The following is a 27,083-nucleotide window of genomic DNA, read 5'->3' on the forward strand; positions in this document are numbered from 1 at the left end:
CAGCCAACACAGGGCACAAGGCAGGAAACAAAACCCAGGCAGGGCGCCAGTCCACCGCAGGGCGCGCACACACACACACCAAGCACGCACTGGGGACAATTTAGAATCGCCAATGCACCTAACCTGCATGTCTTTGGACTGTGGGAGGAAACCAAAGTACCCAGAGGAAACCCACACAGACACAGGGAGAACATGCAAACTCCATGCAGGGAGGCCCTGGGAAGCAAACCCGGGTCTCATAACTGCGAGGCAGCAGTGCTACCCACTGTGCCACCGTGCTGCCTACTGACCTTATGTATTTTCTAATTTTATTTTAAAGAATTGTATTCACTCTAAATTTGTTACATTTTACAATAAATTCTGTACGCACATCTGTGCGTTTCCTTTGCATTTTGAAATGTTAGTCTATTTTTCAAAGAAAGGTGGACTGAGGCAGCTCATTTAATGAGTAAGAGACATTATGGACAAATCCTAAAATGCTCTAAATTCCCTGAATTGTGCTAGCAGAAAGGTTGGTCAGACCACTACTATTCTAGTTACTGATTTTAGTTTATTCCTTTTTGTTAAATATGATAGATAGATACTTTATTAATCCCAAGGGGAAATTCACAGCACGGAGCTGCTGAAAAGGCTGCCACTCTCTGCGTTGCCCGAGTCATTAACAATATGCTGTTTATTTATAATTTATCACTGTCTAACTTGAACTGTATAACATTTTTATCATTTTAGAATAAAATGCAAGTAGATCAGGAGGATCAAAAGTCACCAGGTGAAAATGAACAGAAGGAAACTTCAGAGAAAAAGAGTGATTTAGAAGATATGGAAGTAAGTAAAAATATTTGATATGAGCATCAGTAGGTCATTACTGCACATACCATAATGTGCATATTTAAATAGGAGTAGCAAAATGTTTCAGTTCAACCTGGACACTATGTATTTGTGTAATATTTCATGTAATCCCACAGTATCTGGTTGGTTAACTGGTTTGTAAAATTCTCCTAATCCAGTATTCTGCTTTATAAAAATACAATTTCCTGCCTTTCATGTTTATGTACTGATCAGATAAAACTACTTCCTTTTAAATGGTTATGTTTCACAATGTCATTCAGTATATACTTTATTAGATTCTGTTACAGTGAAGGGAAATAAGTGTTGAACACCATTTTTTTTTTCAGTAAATATATTTCAAGTGATGCTATTCACATGAAACTCTCACCAGACATTGGTATTAACTCAAGAAATCAACAGTACAGTACAATCCCTCTTAACCGGCCACCTCGGGACTGGACCCATGGCTGGTTGCTGTTTTGGCCAGTTAATCCGACGCATACCAATTTTCATATAGAAAAATATTTGTAAGGTATGTACTTTACCTGGTCAACGTTCCTGAAGAAACCAGTTCCACAAGGCTTCATCCACGATTTCGCACACGGGTTTTTTTCTCGTACAACGATTGGACAGTGTGGTGTAGTGGGTTCACAGCTCAAGTCAAAAAGGCCACTTTTTAAATAATCGCCGCACTCGTGGCTTAGCGAGTATGTGTGGCCGATTGGTTCCCGTGGAATTTGTGATGCGGGCAATCCTATCTTTTAAGTGCACAGGTGAGGAGTCGTCTGCATCCGTAATTGTTCCCAGGAACTGCTAATTGCCACATCTCATCCATGTCCCCGTGATAAATATAGAGGAAAGTTAGAGAGAGGATTTGATGGAACAAAGGCAGGCAGCTGGGAGAACCCCTGCAGATGAGTGTTTGGCTGACACTCGGGCTGAAGAAAGCGGTCGCTCCAGCTGAGCGATCACGGAGCTGGAGTGACCAGTATTGAAGACAACTGGCCGTCGAAAGGCAGCGGCAGTCGTGGAGGCTTTGGGCTGGTTTAGCCCTGGCCGCTGAGGAAAGAACCCAAGTCTCAGGATGGAGCCCGACGTAGCCAGGGGTTGGAGGGCTACCAGACCAGTTATGAAGGCAGCTGCACCTGCAGGTAGGGCGACTCCCCTGTTGCGAAGCCAGATGGGAGAAGCAGGGGAGCTGCCAGATAGAAAGAAGGAGGCACTTTGGAAAATTCATAAAGGAATATGTAAACGGAAATCACTCTGAAAGTAGGAGCCCTCTCACCTTCCAGGAAAGAAGGAAGTGCATACATATAATATAAAGAACTACTCCTCAATATAATGTAAAGAAGAACTCAGGATTTAAAAAAAAAAAAAATAATTTTATTTTATTTTTACAGGCCGGTTAATGCAAGGCCAGTTAAAAGGGATTGTACTGTATAAATAAATCACAACATTAAAGGTCATAAATAAAAGATATGTGTAATAAAGTGAAATGACACGGAAAAAGTAGTTGAACATGCTAATTGAATACTTAGTGGAGAAGCCTTTGTTTGTAATGGCTGCTTCAAGATGCTTCCTGTATGAAGAAACCAATCAGCAGCAGTGCTTAGGTGTGTTTTTTTTTTTTCTTTTTTTCCCCACCATTCTTCTAAAGTGACAGTCTATAAATCTTGAAGATTCTGCAGGGCACTCCTGTGAATTTAGCTACTGTACTTCCACAAATCTTCAATTGGATTTAAGTGTGTTGATTTACTGGGCCATTCTAACAACTTAATTTTTCTTTTCTGAAACCCATTGAGTTTCCTTTGCTGTATGGTATGCTTTGGATCATTTTGGATAGAGGTTTCAGCAGGACATCTCATCCTCGTCATCTTGGTGGATGGTAGCAAGTTAATTTCAATAATCTCTCTGTACATGGCCCCATTCATCCTTCCTTCAATTAAATGAAGTCTGCCAGCACCATGAGATGAGAAACAGTCTCACACCATGATTCTTTCTCCCCCAAACTTCATTATTGGTATAGTGTGTTTTCGGGTGATGTGTAGTGCCATTTCTCTTCCAAACATGGTGAGTTGTATGACAGCCAAAAAGTTCAACTTTGGCCCAAATGTTAGTTAGCAAACTTTAAACGAGCTTCAGTAATGTAGTTTTGCACATAGAGGCCATGCCGGTGGAGTGCATTGCCTGTTGTTTTCTCTGTAACAATTGTACCTGCTGACTCCAAGTCTTTCTGGAGCACTTTGCGAGTGGTCCTTGGCTCTTGGGCTACTCCTCTTACTTATCCTTCTGACTCCCTGGTCAGAAATCTTGCAAGGAGCTCCTATGCATGGCTTGTTGATGATGGAGTGATTTTTCCTTCCACTTGTGAATAATGGCCCCAATGGTGCCTAGTGGAAGATTCAGATGTTTTTAAATACATCTGTAACCAGTTCCATTGATATGGTTTGCAACAATCAGGTTTCGACAGTTAGGAGTGATCTTTACTTTTATCCGTCTTGAGATGTTTCCTGTGTGACAACATTGGTAGCAAAACACCTTTTTATAGCCTATGAATATGTGCTAACCCAGCTGATACCAATTTGCACAGACCGGAGGTAGAATTACTTTCTGACTACTTACGGATTTCAGGTGGTTCCCTGCCTTTCCTTGCCTTGGTGTACTGCTTTTTCTTAATGTGTTCAATAATTTTCCCTGTGTCATTCCACTTTATTACACATACTTTTATTTGTGGCATTTTTAGTGTTATGGATTCTTTATACCTGAGGATTTCTTGAGTTAATACCAATGTCTGGTGAGAATTTCTTGTGAATAGCCTCTTTGGAAATCTATTTACTGAAAAAAGTTGAAATGTTCACTACCTGTTTCCCCCACTCTTTATTGGTACATCAGCTAGTGTCAAAGTTAAAGGTAGTATAACATACAGTTAAACTCTTGTCATTTTTGCTGTAATCTTTGGTGTTATGACTTCATTGAGTACATTCTCACATTTGAACTTAAAATGCATTAACAATATATTTTAAACCATACAATATGTAAAACCTAAACACTCAGTTTACATTAAATGTATGCTCTTAAGAGATTAAATCCCCATATAGATTGTTATTGATGATCGTTGGAAGTTAATGTTATAACGTAGATGTAACATATTGACAACAAAAGAGCAGGGGGAACTCCAGTGGACAGAATTCCTGGAGGGGGCTTAAGTCTTTGGATACGACAAAAGAAGGCATAGTTAAAAGAGATCATAGTTTTCATGACCTTAGGCCAAATGCATCACAGATAATTGCGTGAGACATGTAATATGCAGAAATAATGTTGAATTCTATCACTTTCAATATATCGTTTTGTGTTGCAATACTTTTTGTGGGCTGAAGTAGTAGACTATCAGAATTGTAGTGGCACCAGCTGTCAGGATGCTGTGGTGAGTTAATAGAACAGTGAAGAATCTGTGACCGTGCAGTATAATTGCCAATAATTTGTTTTTGAGCGAATGTCTGATGAAGACTGTTCAAAATTGAATAGTCCAGTCAGCATCTCTAATCAGCTAAGGCTACAGTAGTGAGTCTTCCCAGAACCCTGTATATCTATTTTACTTATTAGGTAAGATTTTCCACCTTCTTTAGTCTAATTAATGTGCTTTAATTTCTTTTCTATTTTACTTGTTTCTTGTGGAATTAACTAGGTTAACATTTTTTTTCATTTGTTTTTAATATTCAGACATCCCCTGAAGATGTAAAGCAGGAAAAAAAGAATGATCACCCACCTCAAGCTAAGAAAGCAAAGGTTAAAACCAAGACTGTGGACCTACCCATTGAGCAAAGCTTACATTGGCAACTGGGAAATGATGTACTCAATTTATTTGTTGAAAGCGAGGTACTTAAAATATCTATGTATTTTATATACTTTCTTTTTCAGTCTGACAGTTTCTCTATTATATTTACCTTATAAAGTTGGTCATTTAAAAACATTTGTTATTTTAGTTATTGATTTCCATTTAATTCTTTTTGTCCTGTGAAGAATTAAATTAGTGTAGTAAATCGTTACATTTGCTTTGCTTAAGGCTGGATTAAGACTCTCACGAGTGAGGCCTCTCCTCATTTCACTATTCCTACCAGGTATACACATATACTTGCACATTATAGAAGTCCTATATGTCAGCAATAAATCTGGTTTTAGACATTTGGGAGGGACCCTAAACTTTATTATGTAGGGTCAACTTTTGGCTTGTGTATTACAATGAATGTAAGAAACAAATTGAGTGTGACATCACATCTGTGAGAGATCAACTTTTCCCTGATATTGCAATTAACAAATATGAGTTGATAAATTTTAATAGGGCATCCAATTGTTTTTTTTTCACTTTTTTGCACCATGGTACAGCATCATATGTACAGTTGTACAGTCTCATAAACATGACCTTCTAAACACCTGCTGTCTTCATGCCTTACCCACTAATTTTTCCATTAAAAGCCTATTTATGTGTGATGGGCTAGGTTTGTAATCGTGAGGATCAAAGGTGAATACCATTTGTGCTTGAAGGAAGATTGCTGTGAATGCCTCAACTGTAGGAAAAAAAATGGACTTTTTCTGTTAGACTTTTTTTTTTGTTTTGTTTTCAACCTTCCTCCTCACCATTACGAAGGCCCCCTTAGATGCATACTCTATCGCCCTGCTCATAGATCATCCTGATGATGGACTCACCCATAGTTTTGCATTATCTTTAAAGTTGATTGAATAGTTTTGCTTTTGATGGAAAACTGCTGATATTTAGTAGATGCAAAGAAATCTATTTAAACTGATTACTGTCTTTGTGTTAAAATAATGCTGGTTTAAATTGTGAACCTAATAAAAATTGGTTGTGTTGCTCTGCCCAATGAAATATCATTAGTGTAAATTACCAATTGAAGTCCCTTTTACATAGTAAATTCCATAATCCTCCCTGCCTTAATCAGTCTTGTCTGCATTGCTATAAGAATATGACTTTGGTAATCTGCAATATTTGAATATCCTTCTGGTTGTGATGTTTTGGGAGTTTGCTGTAGTGGGCATCAATTGGCGTGGTTCTGTACCTTATTTTTGATTGCTGCTTGCAGCTTAAACTTCTTGTTACTGTGTATATCAATAATTTTTTAATTCAGTTCTTATATCCATAAACCTGTTCTCTCTTTCTGATGTTCCTGCATATCTAGAACATAGAAAACATGTTTGCAATTTTAAGAAAAGTTTATTTTGTAGGGCAAAATGATCATGCAAGACAAACTGGAGAAGGAGCGGAATGATGCCAAGAACAGTGTGGAGGAGTATGTTTATGACATGAGGGATAAGCTAAGTGGACTGCTGGAGAAATTTGTTTGTGATGAGGTATACCTGATCTTTTTCTTTAATTTGATTTAACGAAATTAACAATTTATTGTGACTTAAGTGCCTTTACTCCCCCCAAACACATGGCATCATCACCAGCTATAGCTTAATCTTACATCTGCTGCATGTGGCTGTCACATAGCAGACAGGATATGTCACATGAACATGCATCTCTAGAGTACATCTACACATCTCAGTTCCTTGATCCAAGACCTTCTATGTATTTTCCTCATTCTGTATCTGCTGATTCCGAAGTATCTCTTATGACTGGTTAGATCGTTATTTCTTCTTACATTAAAAATATAAATTTGTCATTGCTGTAAGAAATTAATTATCAGGCATGCTCTGATCGATTGTCTGCTGATCTAAGTTGGCAGATTTTCACTGAAAGACTCTTATCAGTGATTGATAAATTAGCCAATCAAATCTTTTCAGCATCTGCTTTCCTAAGATTGACAGTAATTTAGTTGCAGTGCTTATTCACGCAAGGTATTACGGTAGATGAACCAGCACTTTTTTTTTTTTTTTGTAGCAAACTTCCTGCAGTGTAATTTAAAATGGTAGTCCATAGTTTATAATTACTCCTCAAGAATTACAAATGTCTAGCTGATGCACTGAAGAAAAAAACAAAAAGCATACCTTTAAAAATATAGTAAATGTATATTTTAACAGCAAATACGTTTGGAGTGCAATTAATGATTAAAACTTACAAGCATATGTGCATTTACATTTAACCAGTGATGAAGTAATTGTGTGAGAGAATAGGTAGGTAGATGGATATAGATTTTTTTTTTTTTTTTTTTTTTTTTTTTTTTTATATTAAGCCTTGTTTCAGATAAGTACATTGCAGAAAAATAATTATAAAAAGGATTTTATTTTCTTTTATACCATATGCATTATGGATACATATTTTGTAGACATTTTATTAGTTAAAGAATGTATTTTAAGGATTTTTTTTATTATGGTCATGAAATTACATAATATTTTTTTTATTAAAAAAATAAGACTAACACCTGTGGCCTGTAGTTTAATTATAAAAATGCCAAAGGTAACATTTTTTTATATAGAACATAAGGCATCTGGAGCTTAGGGTAAAATCTTTTTAAATGTATCTGAATCGTCTGATCAAGTAACATGAAATCGGTAATTGGTATCAGGCCTTTGTAAAAAAAAAAAAAAAAAACCTGATCGGAACATCCCTAATATGCATTCCATGGAAACTGGAGATACTTACATTTCTATTGGTATTAGGCACTTTGAAATGGCCATTAAAAAGCAAGTGACTAACTGAATTTTACTGGATTATTGCATTTTATTGTGGAGAAAATTGACAATGGTCCTGGTTGCTTTATAGAGGGAACATGACTATAGTTGACATCCCGGTGTTTTGAAAGTACAAGTGGCTTTAGTGGTGATGGCCAAAACTGTTGTATGCCTCACTGCTGAGAACCATTAGCCATGAAATTGAAGAAATATTTGGAGACAACTGTTTTGCATTGCAACATTTGACTGTTCTGGATGGTCATGTTACTGGATGGTATTAATTGTGTGTTGTAAAAATGCAGGATTTTGGAATTAACAGTGGAATTTCAAAGGAGGCAGCTTAATACTGTGATTAACTAACAACAAATGAAAAATACTTATGTAGTGTCTTTCTGTACTGAATGAACCACATCCAAAGGTAATTTACATGTTCTTGTTTATCTATCTACAGCTGGTGCAAAAGCAGGTTAGGGATACAGAGGAGGTCCAAGGCAGGAACTGATCAGGCATTTTTGTAACTTGGAGTTATTTGGAGGGTATTTTCCACTATGCCACACTTCTGAGAGTTAGCACTGATGCCTCTCACCTGCACAATCCAGGGTTTGACTTCCCCCAGGCACTGTCTTTGCTAAGGTTACATATGTATCCAGTGTGTGCTTTCTTCCCACATCCCAAAGATCTGCATGTTTGGTTAAGTGGCAGCCCTAAATTAATTTATTAAAAGTCGGTATTGGCATGTGTAGGAATGTACTGGTTGGGTGTATACCCAGTTGGATTCCAATTAGTACCTGGTGTTGCCAGCATAGGCACTCTCTCTCTGCAGCCCCAGACTATGTGTTAGAAAATAGATGGATGTCTTTGTATTAGTGAATAATATGTTGAGTGTATTAATGGAAATGAGCAGTTTAAGAATAAACTGAATAAGGTTTATGTATCTAATTTTTGTCAGGACCGAGACTCTTTTACCTTAAAATTGGAAGACACTGAGAACTGGTTGTATGAGGATGGAGAGGATCAGCCTAAGCAAGTTTATATTGACAAGTTAGCTGAACTAAAGGTAAGAATATCTAAAATTGTTATTTTATAGCATTAATTTGGAAGAGCTTTAGAAAGCTTTTTTGTAACCATTTTTGTGTAAAAAATTATATATAATACTTTTTTTTTTTTTTTTTTTTTTAATATCAGACACTTGGGCAGCCAATCCTAGAAAGATATCATGAAGCTGAAGAAAGACCAAAGGCTTTTGATGATCTAGGAAAACACATTCAACAGTATTTGAAAGTGGTTGACAGTTTCAAAAACAAGGTATGTTCTTGTTTTGTCAATTTGTTGCAGATACTATAGGGTCATTATATAGTGATGTTACTTGTTATTTCAAGTCAGAGCAACAGGACACATTTCTAGTAGTTTCCATCTTTCAAAGATGCATGACACTACTGTAATGGCAACATGCTTGATTTGTGTTTTTTTTTTTTTTTTTAATTTACGTTAATCTAATTATTTATGTATTTTAACATATCAGGCTCAGACCGAATAAAACTAAGAGTTCCTTAAAATTATACTCTATTCTTGAACTTATAGAAACATTCCATGGAGAATTTCAAAACATAGGTGAAACTTAATTTTAAAAGGGATTCAGGTTTGTTTTTGACTTCTTGAAATTTAAATGAAATCAAGGTCATCTTGATTAGAGCTGTCCCCTTGCAGAGAGACAGGACTACAAGCTGTTCGATGGCATTCCAAGAAACAAGTTCCTCACATGGGTAAAACCAATTGCATCATGCAGTCGATCACTTATAAGGTTATTAGCACCATGATGCATAAGGCTTCTGCATAAAGGAAGCTGAATCCTGCTTTTGTTTGACTAATGCTTGTGTAAAAGTATATTTTCTCTGTCACTGAACCAGGATCAAGTGCTGTGTTTTCTGCAATGTACGTCACAGTATTCAGGAATTCACAGGTTTAGAAGTGTTGGACTGTATTTTAGTGGAAAAGCGATATTGATCTTGGAAACTGTGGAAATTCTGTGTTAGAGATGGAAAATGGTAAACTACAGTATCCAGTAATCCAATTGCCTTCGTACCATTATTAGTGAGCCACTTAACACTACAATCCCTGAAGCCTACACAAATATTCGTAATGCCGGGCCACCTTAAATTCCCTCACACCTCCTGATCAGCATCTTTGTTTTGAAAATGTGGCAGTCGGCACAAGCAACAAACAGCCTGCCATCCCATCTCCCACCAAAGCAGCTGAAGTCAAGTCAAACGCAAAATTCTCCAGGCTAAAGTCTGTTTTATTTGGGATTTAGGGGTCTGGAGTTGTATAGGGTAAGTAATAGATCGTTATTTGGAATATATACAGTGCATCCGGAAAGTATTCACAGCATCATCACTTTTTCCGCATTTTGTTATTAAATTCATTTTTTTCCTCAGAATTCTACACACAACACCCCATAATGACAACGTGAAAAAAGTTTACTTGAGGTTTTTGCAAATTTATTAAAAATAAAAAAATTGAGAAAGCACATGTACATAAGTATTCACAGCCTTTGCCATGAAGCTCAAAATTGAGCTCAGGTGCATCCTGTTTCCCCTGATCATCCTTGAGATGTTTTTGCAGCTTAATTGGAGTCCACCTGTGGTAAATTCAGTTGATTGGACATGATTTGGAAACGCACACACCTGTCTATATAGCTATGACAGCTCATGTCAGAGCACAAACCAAGCATGAAGTCAAAGGAATTGTCTGTAGACCTCTGAAACAAGATTGTCTCTAGGCACAAATATGGGGAAGGTTACAGAAAAATTTCTGCTGCTTTGAAGGCCCCAATGAGCACAGAGGCCTCCATCATCCGTAAGTGGAAGAAGTTCGAAACCACCAGGACTCTTCCTAGAGGTGGCCGGCCATCTAAACTGAGCAATCGGGGGAGGAGGGCCTTAGTCAGGGAGGTGACCAAGAACCTGATGGTCACTCTGTCAGAGCTCCAGAGGTCCTCTGTGGAGAGAGGAGAACCTTCCAAAACGACAACCATCTCTGCAGCAATCCACCAATCAGACCTGTATGGTAGAGTGGCCAGACAGAAGCCACTCCTTAGTAAAAGGCAAATGGCAGCCTGCCTGGAGTTTGCCAAAAGGAACCTGAAGGACTCTCAGACCATGAGAAAGAAAATTCTCTGGTCTGATGAGACAAAGATTGAACTCTGTGGTGTGAAAGCCAGGCGTCACGTTTGGAGGAAACCAGGCACTGCTCATCACCAGGCCAATACCATCCCTACAGTTAAGCATGGTGGCGGCAGCATTATGCTGTGGGCATGTTTTTTAGCGGCTGGGACTGGGAGACTAGTCAGGATAAAGGGAAAGATGACTGCAGCAATGTACAGAGACATCCTGGATGAAAACCTGCTCCAGAGCGCTCTTGACCTCAGACTGAGGTGACAGTTCATCTTTCAGCAGGACAACGACCCTAAGCACACAGTCTAGATATCAAAGGAGTGGCTTCAGGACAACTCTGTGAATGTCCTTGAGTGGCCCAGCCAGAGCCCAGACTTGAATCCGATTGAACATCTCTGGAGAGATCTTAAAATGGCTGTGCACCAACGCTTCCCATCCAACCCGATGGAGCTTGAGAGGTGCTGCAAAGAGGAATGGGCGAAACTAGCCAAGATAGGTGTGCCAAGCTTGTGGCATCATATTCAAAAAGACTTGAGGCTGTAATTGCTGCCAAAGGTGCATCGACAAAGTATTGAGCAATGGCTGTGAATACTTATGTACATGTGATTTCTCAGTTTTTTTTATTTTTAATAAATTTGCAAAAACCTCAAAACTTTTTTCATGTTGTCATTATGGGGTGTTGTGTGTAGAATTCTGAGGGAAAAAATGAATTTAATCCATTTTGGAATAAGGCTGTAACATAACAAAATGTGGAAAAAGTGATGCGCTGTGAATAATTTCCGGATGCACTGTACGTTACATGTGTGTTCCATATCTGCAACGATCTGTGTAAATGTAGGATTACAGGAAATGTGAGGCCAGAAGTCATAACTAAAACAAACTTTTTTCATGTTGTACTAATAATGACAAAATGCTGATGTGAAGCGTATAATGTGTGAAGAGAGAGGTCCAAATATCAAATAAACACTTTCACAAAAAGTGTAACGAAACAAGTGCACTTTTATTTAAGAATTTATCAGAAGAAAAAAATTATTCAGTTTGAATGTTGCTGTCATTGTGTAAAAACCAAAGTCCAAACATCAGTTGACGCAAAACAGACACGTCTTCTTGGCTGGTGCACAGGTAAGAATTGTTATCTTGTAATCAAGAGGTTCCCGGTTCAATCCCGGGACCTCCCTGCATTTAACTTTTTGAGTAGTGAGCTGCAATTATTATTGCTATTTATATAATAAAAACATAACATCTGGTGTAAATTTTTTTTTGTTACTTGTAAAAGATATTGCTGAAGGGATGTAAGCAGACACACAAACGTTGGTCACTTTTTCATTTTTTTTTTTTTTTATTCAGTTTTATTCTTGAATAAAAGCACACTTGTTTTGTAATACCTTTGCAAAAGTCACTTCCTTTGTTGTGACATTTGAAAAAATGCCTGAAATATTACATTGAGTTTTTGAACCCCCAACACACTTTCATCCCCACTTTCTTTTAAAATTAAGGGGGGCTCACTCCTCCCATTTCAGAAATTAATTTCAAGCCTTGTTTATATAAGATATACAGTATCTTACTTACTGACTATGCTGAAATCTGGTACACTTGTATAAAGAAATTGTTTGGAAGGTTCAGTTTCCATTGAGATCACTCAAACTGTGTTGTGTAAATTTTTGTAAAGTTCAAAATTCCTTACGTTTATTGATTTACAGTCTCAAATTTACCTTGAGAGAGATTAATTCATAATGTGTACATTCCACTGTTACACATGTGAGAGATGTGCACATGCCTGGGAACTCACCATCATATCTATTTGCTGGTCATGTATGCTGACTTCAATACAGATTTTAATTCAACATTCGGCACTTGTTTCTTTTAAGAAATGAAAAAGAAAAAAACTTTATCCATAGGCTTATCTCCAAGTAATAAAACTCTTTCTTAATAAAGGGAAAAGTGTTTGTGTGTCTGTCCAGTTTCTGTATCTGTCATTCCAACAGATGGCATATCCAAACTTTTGTAGTAACTAGGGGGCTTCACTTGCCAACCCCCATGTTTGTTTTTCCGGATACACACTTTTAAGATTTTTTTTTCTTTGAGTTGTTGCTATTTCATTAGTTTCACTTTTATTTCAGAACTTCTGTAAAAACAATATTTGTAATCTTGCGAGTCCCAGTATGCTGAATCTTTTTAATCAGGTTAGGATAGGTTTCTCTGTTTGGAATTTCAGCACAGACAAAACGATCTACATCATCAGCAGTTCATAATTTTTTTTTTTTTTACAAAGTAAAAAAGTAAGTAGAGTTCTGCATTGGACTCCTGTCTGTAAAGTCATGCTATTTTCCTCTCACATTTCCAAAAGTACATGGGGTTACCAAGGTGATACCCCAGCTTTTGTCTAGGTTTTTGTACAAGGGCTAGACAGAATGTTTTTGACTCCTGGGGTAAATTTAGCTTTTTAAATAAGCAGACAGATAAATATATATACATGAACAAAGTAACCAATAAATGCATGTGCGGTAAACTCCGTTTTTGAAATTCTCAAGATTCTTAATTTGTCACATGCATAGTTATACAGGACAACACGCAGTGAAGTGCATCCTGATCCGCTTATCCAAAACTTTGCAAAATTAGAAGAATATCACATTAACAAAAAGTCATAGATTGAAAGATAACAGTATAGTAGAACATAATAAATAAGTAAAATTATGTGAATAAAGTAGAATTAAGTGTTAAGGTGCAATAGTGTAGTAATTATTGTGCAAAACCAAAGTTACACTGGTGCATAGTTAAATGAGGCAGTTTGTTTGTGCTAATGCGATCTTTACTTTCTTTTTTTATATTTTCTAATTGTCCTACTTTCATCCATCCATCCATCCATTTTCCAACCCGCTGAATCCGAACACAGGGTCACGGGGGTCTGCTGGAGCCAATCCCAGCCAACACAGGGCACAAGGCAGGAACCAATCCCAGGCAGGGTGCCAACCCACCGCAGGACACACACACAAACACACCAAGCACACACTAGGGCCAATTTAGAATCGCCAATCCACCTAACCTGCATGTCTTTGGACTGTGGGAGGAAACCGGAGCTCCCGGAGGAAACCCACGCAGACACGGGGAGAACATGCAAACTCCACAGGACCCGGGAAGCGAACCCAGGTCCCCAGATCTTCCAACTGCGAGGCAGCAGCGCTACCCACTGCGCCACAGCGCCCTACTTTCATATTCTTTAACTTTCTCCACATGTGTATAGCGCAAACTTTTTTTTTTTTTTTTTCTTTTTTTTTTTTTTTGAGCCTTTCTAATTTCCCTGGTTTCATAGTCTCTAACCTGTTCTGCATGTGTTTAGCTCCAACGTTTGTAAACGTCTTTATGAAGTTCTACTTTGTCTTTTACTCTTTGTCTTATCATTCTGAGCCGGATTGGACATGCTTTTTTTTTTCAAATCCACTTGTTCCGGGCTGATAATTTCTTTCCTTATTTTCTGAATTTGCACCTCGGTTATTCTTTTTTCGCTCATTTTTCTCTACAACGCATTTGAGTCTCTTTTCTCCGCGCTGCTTTCTTCTTCGCTTAGATGTTGACATTTCATTTATAACGTACTGTCCTTATACGCTTTATATGCGCTGAGAGCCCTGGATCTGTGTGTGCTTAAATCCTTCACAAGATTAAATGTTTTGCTGCCTATTGTCCTATTTGATAGATTGTAAGTAGGGCGTGTCTTTGGTCTCGTGGGTGTTTAAAATGTCTTCTGAGAAGATCACGTATCGTAGACTTGCTTTTCCATTCCAGGATTTTCTTTTATATATAGAGAGAGATATTTTATTATTACAAATGTTTGTGATGCTCAGTCTATTGGAATGACAAATGCAATTCATTATATTCTTACAGGTGCATTACAAAATGCATTCCAGTAGATAGTGCACTGCAAACATTGATGCTTAGGTGTATGTTGATTACTTAGATTTCAACCCATCTTAGACAGTTAGCCCAGCTACTACATAAAACGATGCACCATTTAAATCAGTTGGTTTGAGATCTGATGTCTGTGAAAGCTATTTCAGTGACCACAAGACTTTTTGGACTTGATTTTTAACTAAATGATATTGTAAATAGCTATTTAAAACATTTACCTACTCATGCGTGGATTTACATTGTATTATTACTGTTATTTCTTTAATGTGAGTTGTTGTTGTTGTAAAATATTTAAATAAACAAATTTAAAATGCATCAATTTTTAAAACAAATTAACTTTAGTTATTCTATGTATACATTTTCTAGCTGCTGCTTGTATGATTTAGATTCACCTCTTGTCTTGCAAGTTTGTATTTTAGTCTAATTTCCTTGGCATATCAATTTTAGGATGAACAGTACTTGCATCTGGATGCAGCTGAAATGGATAAAGTTGAAAGGTTTGTGATGGAGGCAATGGAGTGGATGAACTCTAAAATGAACCAGCAAAATAATTCAAGTTTAACAGTTGACCCAGTAATCACAGTAAAAGAAATTCAAGCTAAAACAAAGGTTAGTTGAATTAATTTTTAATTTATGTCCAATTATGTGAGCGTGGGTTTGTAAGAATGCGAAACTACTGGAATATTTTATTTGGAGTTGCTTCCTTCTTTATAGCCACTTTTCAGGCTTCCCTTACTCATTGTTGTACTAGAGTGCAGTTTATACAGTATGCCAGCATAAAAATATGCTCAAAGGTTGACTCTGTTACCATTGAATTTTTCTAAAAGTCTTCTGTAAAAAAAAAATCATATTTATGTGTAAAGCAGTAGTAATGTTTTTGAAGAAATTCCACGTTGGTTATTGCTTAATTTTTTGCAGTGTTTAGAGTGCAAAATTAGACCATTGATAAACTGAAGCTCCACTAGACTACCATATTTGAACAATATTTGTGTATTTTAATGCTTGCCTTGATACTGTAAATGAGGGGTAATCATATAATGCTAAATTATCATGCTTATTCCCTTGTGGGACAAAAGCATTAACATTGCAAATGATCCCAAACTAATGGACACTAACACTGAATACTTTTTCACAAGTATAATAGTTCCCAAGGGCCCAGAGAAAACTACTTTTTTTTTTTCCTGCCAATTTACCACAATGCAAATCCAAGTGTGGGAGCTCACAAGGCCCTGAGTCAACTCGTCTTGTGAAATTATGCCATACTACCTTCCATCTGCAATACAAAATGTCAGTTGAACAAAAGACTTAAGTCCTAATGCAGTTTGCACACCCTCAAATGAATCAAGTTTGTAGCAGTGTAACCTGTATAAGAAGGCACTACAGACTATATGCTGATATGGAAGAAGGTACATTTATCTTAGCTTTTTTAAATGTAGCATTTTTCTTAACCCTTTTTTTATATACTCCAAAATTAATAATGCATTCATGAATTTAGTTTTCCAGTTCATAAAATATCATAGAAGTTACTCTTTGTGTGTATAATAAGGGTTATGAAGCATTATACTTTGTATTTGTGATACTTTTATAATGTATTACTGTCTCCTTAAACATTATTTGCTCACATCTTTAATTTCACAAACCAGACTAGATAAACTTAATGCAAGTTGTGAGTGACATTATCTGTTGATTTTAGCTTCTTGTATTAATTTATTGAGGCATCTTTTCATTGTATTTGAAGGGCTTTAGAGGTTGTCATAAAGGTTTATAAGGTTTGTTTTCGATACGGGGGTTTGGGAGAAGCAAATCAGAACCCCAGACACAACTGAAGCAGAGAACACTGCGTTCAAAAGCAGTTTTTATTTGTAATCGTTCTTCAACAGACTTCTCTCAGTCAGTGCAGCCCAGCACAATATAGTCACCTCTGTTGAAGTCCAAACTGAGGCAAGCCATCAGAGCATTACCACCTAGGCCACTGGGGAACTCTTTGGCCTCATAGAGCATTCTTTTGTTATCCTTCCCTAGAGGCAGGGAGCAGCAGTCATTCTGGTCAGGACACCCAACCATTTTACTGATCCCTACAGAATAACATCCTTCTGGCCAGGCAAACTATGACCTTCTATCCCAGCAGGTGGCTCAGTCCACCCATGTACATTACACTATTCAAAACAAAGAATAATACACACAATTCAGAAGCAACAGTCTTCTTTCATGTACTGTATGTTTCATTCTTTTGTTTCAATTGGCATTATTACAGGTTGGTGGCATTTGTGCATTATGTTTTGAGTAAGCAGAGTGCTAGTGGATAATTGGCTAAATTACTTAATTTGCAAAATGATTAAGGCCTGTACTCAGATTTTTAATATCTCCTCATAATTTGTATGTAATTAACATGCTATTTAAAAAAAAAAAAATTATTTCTTTTTTAGGAACTCTATTCTGCTTGCAATTCTGTAGTTTCTAAACCAAAACCAAAAGTTGAGCCGCCAAAAGAAGAACAGAAAGAAACTGAACATAATGGACCTGTCAATGGCCAGGAAAGCACAGAGAACCCTCCAGCAGAAGCACCCTGCAATGAAAAAGAGAAAGCACCAGACCAAGCAAGTCAAACCTCTACAGAAAGCAAATTGCCCGAAATGGATATTGACTAAGCACATCATCCAGTGTGTGGAGCAACTTTTTATTGTTTGGTATAGTTTGGATGAGTCTCCTAGTTTGTAATAGACTGCCACAGTGGTATGGCTTTAAGTTATTTGCAGTTATTTCTCTGGTTTTTATGGTCTTTACCTCATCAGGCCTTTTTGATTGATTGGTTATTGAAAATCTTAAATACCTTTATTTCTTCATCACCTAAAATACCTGGAATAGAAACTGTTGGATCTTATAATTTCCTTAAAGAAAATGTATTATTAGAGACTCTCTGGACTGACAAATCAGTATTGTTGGCTTTGGAGTCATTTCAGCTTGATTGAAAAGGTAAATAAACAAAGTTATTGATATTTGTAGGATGCATTCAGTTTAATTTTTGGGTTAGTAAGGACAAGCAGTTACATGACCTTTCAAGGTTCTGTGTGGCACATACTCATTTTTATGCAAACTGTATTCCCCAGAGGTAGTAAATTGTTTGTGAAGCGAAGGGGCTGGATGTTGTTTTTATAAGCCACCTCTTAATGTAGTTACAGTGTGGTAACCACTCCTCCCTAAGTGTGCATTTTTTAGGTGAAAAGAATGCATTTACAGTTTGTTTAAATTGGTAAAGGGAGAACGCTGCTTCAAAGTCCCACTGTTTACCTGTGCCGAGGGTACATTTATGTATGTGAAATGTACATTATTTGGAGACTAGTTCAATTTCTCAGACCAAACACAAAATTTTGACATCTCACCCAGGATGAGAGCGTACTCTTTCTGTAGAAATATTAGCTGTATTCTTTAATGTGACAAAATATTTGAATGAAAGATAAGAGATGTTACAAGTGAGGTTTTTTTTTTCTTTTTCATGGAATTTTCAAGTTTGCTACTATAACTGTAATCATGCTTTGTATATCACTAAAAGCAAATTATCATTAAAATTCAATCTACATCGGTAAATATTGTATTCAAGTTTTTGTATTACGTACAGTATTCTGTTAAACGTTTATGTTGTAGTAATATAACATGTTCATACTTGTAGATAATAGCAGAATGAAATATACTGGACAGGAAAATGAACACATTCAAAAAGTATTTCTCCATTTAATAATAGGCTTGTTACACGTGAATAATTGTAATCTTATCAAAGTACTACTCTACTTCACAAGGGAGCACACATCTGATTGTGACAGTACTTTAACTGACTCAGATGGCAGCACAAAATCTCTCTAGGAATTGACATTTGGATATTGAGCATCACATTTGAAGAACACCATATTGTGGAGTAAGAGTTGTATTTATTTATGTTTGCTGCTTTGTCTTATCAAATTTTCAGCCTTGCCCTGTGCAGCTGTTTTCTTTTACTCCACTTTAACAAGTTCTAAATATGAAATAATTACAATTTTATTAAGTCTTAAAGTAATCATTTATTTAGCTGGCCAACTTACAGCTGTTAGTATGTTCACCCCCCTCATGCTACAAATTACTTATATTATGTGCTAATACAAGCATATTTTCAGTGTTCTGAGAAAACATTGCAACTTTTTAAACAGTTTGTTAGGTAAAGTAGAATCTGTAATTGAATTAATTTCTCAGCAGTCCAGTCTTGAGAGTAATTCCATACAGCCAAATATTAATAAAACAAACACAGGACAATGACAAGCAAATGAATCGGACCAAAGTACAGAATGAAGGAAAATCAGAATCATGCAGCCTCCAAGCCACTGGTTCTCAAACTCTTTTAGGGGCTTTTGTTCTAAGCAGTTTCACAATCAGTTTACACAGTCAGTTTACGTCTTAATTGATCTCACTTTCATTTCTTTTTTTTCCCTCTTATTCTACATTCTGTAAAGCACATAACTTTATGTTAAAAAAAAAAAAAAAAAAAGATATTTAGAAATATTTGTATTTTTGCTGTAGCATTAAATGGTTAATTTTTTTCCTTTTGCCCTTTTTTGTGTAGCTCGCTCTAATTGTATTCTAACAATGACAATTATCAACAAACAGAATAGACATCTGGGTAAACCAGGAAATAAGCAACAACTACTGAAAATGATGGGCCAGCTAATGTGTTCATTAGTAAATAGTGGATTAAATGAAAAGTACACATGGACAAGCAGAATGAAAATCATGTAAACCAAGTTAAAAATAAACGCTTAATTATACATACCCATGTCGTATACATAAATGCTTGGTACATTCTAATAAAGTTCAAAGCTTAGTCATTTTTTCCTGGACCCCAAAGCATAGAATCCAAGAAGTAACAACATGTTTAATTAGGCTGGGAGTCCAATTAAAAACAGAAGTTGATTTACAACAAAAACCTGCAGCCACATGTGGACTCCAGGTCTGAATTTGAGAACCAGTGCTTTAGATTATCAAGGGCCTTTTCTTCAGTGCTCCCTCTGGTGGCCCTGGGTATATCTGCATCCCTGAGCTTATTTAGGCTAAGGACCAAAAATCCATGTAATCCCTGAGAGGTGCCCTGCCCTTGGTGATACCCAAAATACTACTTCTGTCAACTGTGATAGTTCTTTGGATGTCTTGCCCAATCCTATAGCCTCTCTTGTAGTGACAGTGATAGCTATTGAATAATTACAGTTATCCATTGAGATTTGTGGGGTTTATGGGCACAGGACCCCCATAAATGCAAAAATCTGTGAATGTTTCTGGTTCATGCTTGCTTTATATTCAGAGTTTATTGCAAGGTAACTTTTTGCAATACAGTAATCCCTCGCTATATCGCGCTTCGACTTTCGTGGCTTCACTCTATCGTGGATTTTATATGTAAGCATATTTAAATATGTATCACAGATTTTTTTTGCTGGTTCGCGGATTTTTGCATACAATGGGTCTTTTAATTTCTGGTACATGCTTCCTCAGTTGGTTTGCCCAGTTGATTTCATACAAGAGACGCTATTGGCAGATGGCTGAGAAGCTACCCAACTTACTTTTCTCTCTCTCTCTCTTGCTCTGACATTCTCTGCTCCTGACGGAGGGGGTGTGAGCAGGGGGGCTGTTCGCACACCTAGATGATACGGACGCTCGTCTAAAAATGCTGAAAGATTACCTTCACGTTGCTCCCTTCTGTACAGCAGCTTCGTAAAGCGACATGCTGCACGGTTCTTCGCATACTTAAAAGTTCGAAGGGCACGTATTGATTTTTTGATTGTTTGTTTTTCTCTGTCTGTCTCTCTGACATTCTCTGCTCCTGACGGAGGGGTTGTGAGTTGCTGCCTTCCTTGCAACAGCTTTGTGCCGCGGTGCTTCGCATACTTAAAAGCCAAACAGCCCTATTGATTTGTTTGCTTTTCTCTCTCTCTCTCTCTCTCTCTCTCTCTCTCTCTCTCTCTCTCTCTCTCTCTCTCTCTCTCTGACATTCTCTGCTCCTGACGCGCACTCCTTTGAAGAGGAAGATATGTTTGCATTCTTTTAATTGTGAGACGGAACTGTCATCTCTGTCTTGTCATGGAGCACAGTTTAAATTTTTGAAAAAGAGACAAATGTTTGTTTGCAGTGTTTGAATAAAGTTCCTGTCTCTCTACAACCTCCTATGTTTCTGTGCAAATCTGTGACCCAAGCATGACAATATAAAAATAACCATATAAACATGGTTTCTACTTCTGGAACGCAACCCCCGCGATCGAGGAGGGATTACTGTATTTAACGTAAAAAGTTGTGTACTTATGGCAATGAATGACAAAATAATATTACAGATACAGGAGAAATACAACAAAAACACTAAACACAAAGTGGTAAACCATAAACACTCCCAACACAGTCCAGTATCACAGATGACAGAGGTATAGTTATGAAATGAAATCCCTCTGTGAACAGCCTCCTGAAAATTATGTAAAGTTTTGACCTACTGTGATGCCTCTTGTACAATTGCCCTCCATAATGTTTGGGACAAAGACACATTTTTCTTTGATTTCCCCCTCAGCTCCACAGTTTACACATTGCAGTCTTTTAGTTTAAAGGGATTTGCATACATTTCAGCCACAGCATGTAGAAATGACAACACTTTGTCTACATGGTCTCCTTATTTCAGGGCACCATAATGTTTGGGACAGTTGGCATCACAGGTATTTATGATTACGCAGGTGGCTTTCATTGCTTCATTAGTGCAGCCGTAAAATGCTTAGGCTTGCTTCTGCCTACCAAGTAGTTTGCCATTGTTCAACATGAGGACAAGAGCTATGCCAGTGAAAGTCAAGTCATTATTAGGGCACAGAGCAAGAATAAAACCACTAGAGAGATCAGTAAAACCTTTAGGATTACCAATATCAATGATCCGGAATATCATTAAGAAGAAAGAACGCACTGGTGAGCTCCGTCATCTCAAAGGGATTGGTAGGCCAAGGAAGACCTCCATTGCTGATGACGGAAGAATCCCCATTATGGTAAAGAAAAAGCCTCGAACACCTATCCAGCAGATCAGAAACAGTATTCAGGAAGCAGGTGTGTATGTCAGAGACGACGATCTGCAGAAGACTTTGTGAACAGAAATATAGAGGCCACACTGCAAGATGCAAACCACTAGTTAGCTGCACAAATAGGATGGCCAGATTACATTTAGGCGAAAAAAGACTTGGAAAGAGCCTGCAGAATTCTGGAAAAAGGTCTTGTGGACAGACAAGATGAGCCTGTGGCAGAGTGATGGCAAAGTGTGGAGATGATTAGGAGCCGCTCAAGATCCAAAGCATACCATCTGTTAAACATGGCGGTGTTACGGCTTGGGCTTGTGTTCTTGCCACAGATACTGGCACACTTATCTTCACTGAGGATGGAACTCCTGATGGTAGTTGCATAATGAGTTCTGAGGTGTGTAGAAAAGTTTTGTTTCCTTGAAGTTCCAGTAAATGCCTCCCAACTCATTGGATGGCGTGTCATCCTACAACAAGATGAGCCCAAATAATAATGAATTTTATTTCTATAGTGCCTTTCCCATGTTCAATTCCCAAACAGAGTGATGAAGAAAAAACCTAAGGGGACAAGCCCCTGAAACAGGCAGGAGCTGAAGATGACTGAATTTAGAAGCTTGGTGGAGCATCACCAGAGAAGATCCTCAGCACCTCTGAATGTCTATGAATTGCAGACTTCAAGCAGTCATTGCATGCAAGGGATATGAGACAAAGAACTGAACATGCCAGCTTTAATATACCTGCCTGCCATTGCTATGTCCCAAACGTTATGGTGCCCTGAAAAGGGGGGGGGGGGGGGGGGGGTTTGGGGATCCTGTAAAAAAACTTGTCATTTATACATTGTGTGACCAAAATATATACAATTAACCTTAAATGAAAAAGTGCACTTTAATCAGATCTGAATTGTTTGATTTGTAATCTTAAACTGTGGAGCCGAGGGAAAAATCAAGGAAAAATGTGTCTGTTGTGTCAGTTGCGGTTGTAGTGCATCACAGTCTGGTTTGTACCGCTTGTCATTGCATGTGGCGGTCCTCCCAGGTGAATAGATAGATACTTTATTAATCCCAAGGGGAAATTCACATACTCCAGCAGCAGCATACTGATACAAAAACAATATTAAATTAAAGAGTAATAAAAATGCAGGTAAAAACAGACAATAACTTTGAATAATGTTAATGTTTACCCCCCCCCGGGTGGAATTGAAGAGTCGCACAGTTTGGGGGAGGAACGATCTCCTCAGTCTGTCAGTGGAGCAGGACGGTGACAGCAGTCTGTCGCTGAAGCTGCTCTTCTGTCTGGAGATGACACTGTTCAGTGGATGCAGTGGATTCTCCATAATTGATAGGAGCCTGCTGAGTGCCCGTCGCTCTGCCACAGATGTCAAACTGTCCAGCTACATGCCAACAATAGAGCCTGCCTTCCTCACCAGTTTGTCCAGGCATGAGGCGTCCTTCTTCTTAATGCTGCCTCCCCAGCACACCACCGCGTAGAAGAGGGCACTCGCCACAACCATCTGATAGAACATCTGCAGCATCTTATTGCAGATGTTAAAGGACGCCAGTCTTCTAAGGAAGTACAGCCGGCTCTGTCCTCTCTTGCACAGAGAATCAGTATTGGCAGTCCAGTCCAATTTATCATCCAGCTGCACTCCCAGGTATTTATAGGTCTGCACCCTCTGCACACAGTCACCTCTGATAATCACGGGGTCCAGGAGGGGCCTGAGTCTCCTAAAATCCACCACCAGCTCCTTGGTTTTGCTGGTGTTCATGTGTAGGTGGTTTGAGTCGCACCATTTAACAAAGTCCTTGATGAGGTTTCTATACTCCTCCTCCTGCCCACTCCTGATGCAGCCCACGATAGCAGTGTCGTCAGCAAACTTTTGCACGTAGCAGGACTCCAAGTTGTGTTGGAAGTCCGATGTATATAGGCTGAACAGGACCGGAGAAAGAACATTCCCCTGCGGCACTCCTGTGTTGCTGACCACAATGTCAGACCTGCAGTTCCCGAGACGCACATACTGAGGTCTGTCTGTAAGATAGTCCATGATCCATGCCACCGGGTATGAATCTATTCCCATCTCTGTCAGCTTGTCCCTAAGGAGCAGAGGTTGGATGGTGTTGAAGGCGCTAGAGAAGTCCAGAAACATAAGTCTTACAGCACCACTGCCTCTGTCCAAGTGAGAGAGTGATCGGTGTAGCATATAGATGATGGCATCCTCCGCTCCCACCTTCTCCTGGTATGTGAACTGCAGAGGGTTGAGGGCGTGGCGTACCTGTGGCCTCAGGTGGTGAAGCAGCAGCCGCTCCATGGTCTTCTTCACATGTGACGTCAGAGCAACAGGCCAGAAGTCGTTCAGCTCACTAGGACGTGATACCTTTGGGACTGGGGTGATACAAGATGTTTTCCAAAGCCTCGGGACTCTCCCCTGTTCCAGGCTTAGGTTGAAGATGCGCTGTAGAGGACTCCCCAGCTCCAGCGCACAGACCTTCAGCAGTCGTGGTGATACTCCATCTGGACCCGCTGCTTTGCTGGCACGAGTCTCCTCAGCTCTCTGCTCACCTACGCTGTTGTAATTGTGGGTGGGGATGTCTCTCCTATGCTGGTATCAGCAGAAGGATGGGTGTAGGGTGCAGTACTCCGAGGTGAGAGTGAGAGTGGGTTAGGGTGGTCAAACCTGTTAAAGAAGTTGTTCATTTGGTTTGCTCTCTTCTCGTCTATCTCGATGGTGGCACCCCGCTTCGAGCTGCAGCCAGTGATGATCTTCATCCCATCCCACACTTCCTTCATGCTGTTGTTCTGCAACTTCTGCTCCAGCTTTCTCCTGTACTGCTCCTTTGCCGCCCTGAGCTGGACTCGGAGTTCCTTCTGCACGCGCTTGAGCTCATGCTGATCACCGCCTTTAAAAGCCGTTTTCTTCTGGTTCAAAAGGCCCTTGATGTCACTTGTAATCCATGGCTTGTTGTTAGCATAGCAGCGTACAGTTCTTACTGGAACTACAATGTCCATACAGAAGTTGATGTAGTTAGTAGTGCAGTCAACAACCACCTCAATGTTCTCACTATGTGATCCCTGCAGGATATCCCAGTCTGTAGTTTCAAAGCAGTCTCTCAGAGCCTGCTCTGCCTCAGGGGACCACTTCCTGAATGACCGTGTGGTTGTAGGTAGCTCCCTCACTCTTGGTTTGTAGTGAGGCTGAAGCAGAACCAGGTTATGATCTGCTTTCCCAAGCGCAGGCAACGGGGTGGCGCTGTATGCGTCTTTAACGTTTGCATACAGTAAGTCAATAGTCTTATTTCCCCGGGGTGTTACAGTCCATATACTGGGAGAAGGCAGGTAATGTTTTGTCCAGCATCACATGGTTAAAGTCTCCAGCGATTAGCACAAGCGCCTCAGGGTGCTGCGTTTGTAACTTAGCAACAGTAGCATGGATGATGTCACCCGCTATTTCCACATCCGCCCAAGGAGGGATGTATACAATAAAAACAATGACATGTCCAAACTCTCTGGACAAGTAGTAGGGACGCAGATTTATGGCCAACAGTTCAATGTCCCTGCAACAAGTGGAGATTTTGACGTTAACATGTCCAGAGTTGCACCATCTTGTATTGACATAGAGAGCTACACCTCCTCCTTTCTGCTTCCCACAGGTATTTGCGTCTCTGTCCGCTCTAACTGCGCTAAACCCGGGTAGCTCCACGTTAGCATCTGGGATGGTAGTAGTTAGCCACGTTTCACTAAAACACAACAAACTGCATTCTCTGTAGGTCCTGACATTTTTCACCAGTGCAGCCAGTTCGTTGATCTTATTTGATATTGAGTTCACATTCCCCAGAATCACAGAAGGCACCGAAGGCTTAAAACGCCACTTTCTCGCAAGCCGCTTCATTTTTAGCTTAGTGCCGGCTCTGCTGCCACGATACCGCCTTCTTACCTCGTCGGGTAAATATGGAACCACACCGACACTGCCATTTGTTCTCAGCACTTGAAGTTGACTACTTGAATAGATGAGTCTCGGTGTGTAAAAATCCATGTCCATGTAGTAAAAGTAACATTGTCCAGGGAACGAATCCACATAAAAGAAAGAAAGTGATAGGAGTGATAGGAGTGATCAATAAAAAAAATGTTTCCATAGCCACATCTGCTACACAAACCTGTTCACCACCACGATCAGCTGGGGATCCGATCACCTGATGCTGGTAACGCACATTTGTTTTCAATCACTTTTATCAAAATCGGAGTCTTAACGAGTCAGAGTCCAATTCACACATCATATGAAAAACGTTGTCCAGGGTATATTTTGCTTTATGCATTTGCTTTGATCTCTCACCAGATGTTGATGCCATTTTTGCCATTGTTTGATCCTCGCTACTCATTCAAGCACAGGGAATCTCGTTCAAGCCAACAAAGCTAGCTTTCCTTCTAGCAGACAGTCCAACTAAAACATAATGGCAGGTTCTGTCACCGTTTACAGATGGATACTACCATTAACCAATCCATTTCGACAAAAGTTGTCATCTGTCCAGAAACAGTCAATATGTTTGTCGTGTCAGCATGCATTCTAATAATGGCACAATAATATGAATTATGTGTGCGAGTTGTCATTTAGCTGATTTGGCTGCCTTTCCCTCATTGATCAATGGTGGTGTCATTTCCCAATTTCTCCAAAATTTTGCGTACGCATGGATCAGAGCTGCAGTAAAAATGAGCAAGTCCTCGCATCAAGTTTTCTTTTATAAATCCCGAAATATGCGTGGGAAGTAGCATTTTGTTGGGAAGATGCGTATTGTTAAAAAAAAAAGAAGGTTTAGGACAATAGTTGACCTTTTGAGAAGTGACCATCCTGACAAGATTTCTCTAGGAGAAAGACATACAGTCATGTGAAAGGTAAGTACACCCCATGGAAATAGTTGACTTGTTTACATATTTGAACAGGCAAAGAGTCAATCTTCTCGCAAACAGTGCCTACAGACAATGGTGATGTACTTGAACAAATGACACATAAAATTGACATGGAATGTTCATTGCCATAACCTAAATGAACAAATTTGCAGATGTGTCACATGGAAAAAGTAAGTACACCCCTACGTTTATCATGACTTCAAATATATAAACTTAGAATCGGATGTTCCAGATTAAGTGCCAGATTTAGATCCTCCTTAGGGGATATATGGTGGACCGTCTTATTTAAACCAGAGATATTGAGGGTCTGGTGTTCTCTTTCCTATTAATGTCTGTGGTGTCATCATGCCAAAATCAAAAGAGCTCTCAAAGGCCTCCAGAAAGAAGGTAGTGGATGCGTAGGAGTCTGGTACAACGATCACCAAACTATTTGAAATCTCTCATCCCACACTTAAGGAAAATCATCTACAAGTGTCATAGAATTCAATTCTATGAAAAAGTCTGTCTGATTTGAGACTGATCATTCAACACAAAGTCAAACCAGCGGTATCCAATGATTCTCCAAAAAGACACAGTACCGAAGGAGTCCAGTCTTCATCTCAGG

General features: G+C 38.9%; 1 protein-coding gene across 1 annotated transcript in view; it reads left to right on the forward strand.

The window, feature by feature from the left end:
* The window catches only part of LOC114660219 (heat shock 70 kDa protein 4-like), a 59,679-nt gene extending 41,563 nt beyond the window's left edge, over positions 1–18,116 (forward strand). Inside the window, exons 13-19 of the mRNA XM_028812763.2 lie at positions 730–825; positions 4,549–4,704; positions 6,067–6,192; positions 8,405–8,512; positions 8,641–8,760; positions 14,979–15,140; positions 16,958–18,116. Of these exons, the coding sequence (XP_028668596.1) occupies positions 730–825; positions 4,549–4,704; positions 6,067–6,192; positions 8,405–8,512; positions 8,641–8,760; positions 14,979–15,140; positions 16,958–17,179 (990 nt within the window). The 3' untranslated portion in view covers positions 17,180–18,116. The remainder of the gene's footprint in view (positions 1–729; positions 826–4,548; positions 4,705–6,066; positions 6,193–8,404; positions 8,513–8,640; positions 8,761–14,978; positions 15,141–16,957) is intronic.
* The last annotated feature ends 8,967 nt before the right edge of the window (positions 18,117–27,083 follow it).

The sequence above is a fragment of the Erpetoichthys calabaricus genome, chromosome 11 (genome assembly GCF_900747795.2).
Source record: "Erpetoichthys calabaricus chromosome 11, fErpCal1.3, whole genome shotgun sequence".
Taxonomy (NCBI): domain Eukaryota; kingdom Metazoa; phylum Chordata; class Cladistia; order Polypteriformes; family Polypteridae; genus Erpetoichthys; species Erpetoichthys calabaricus.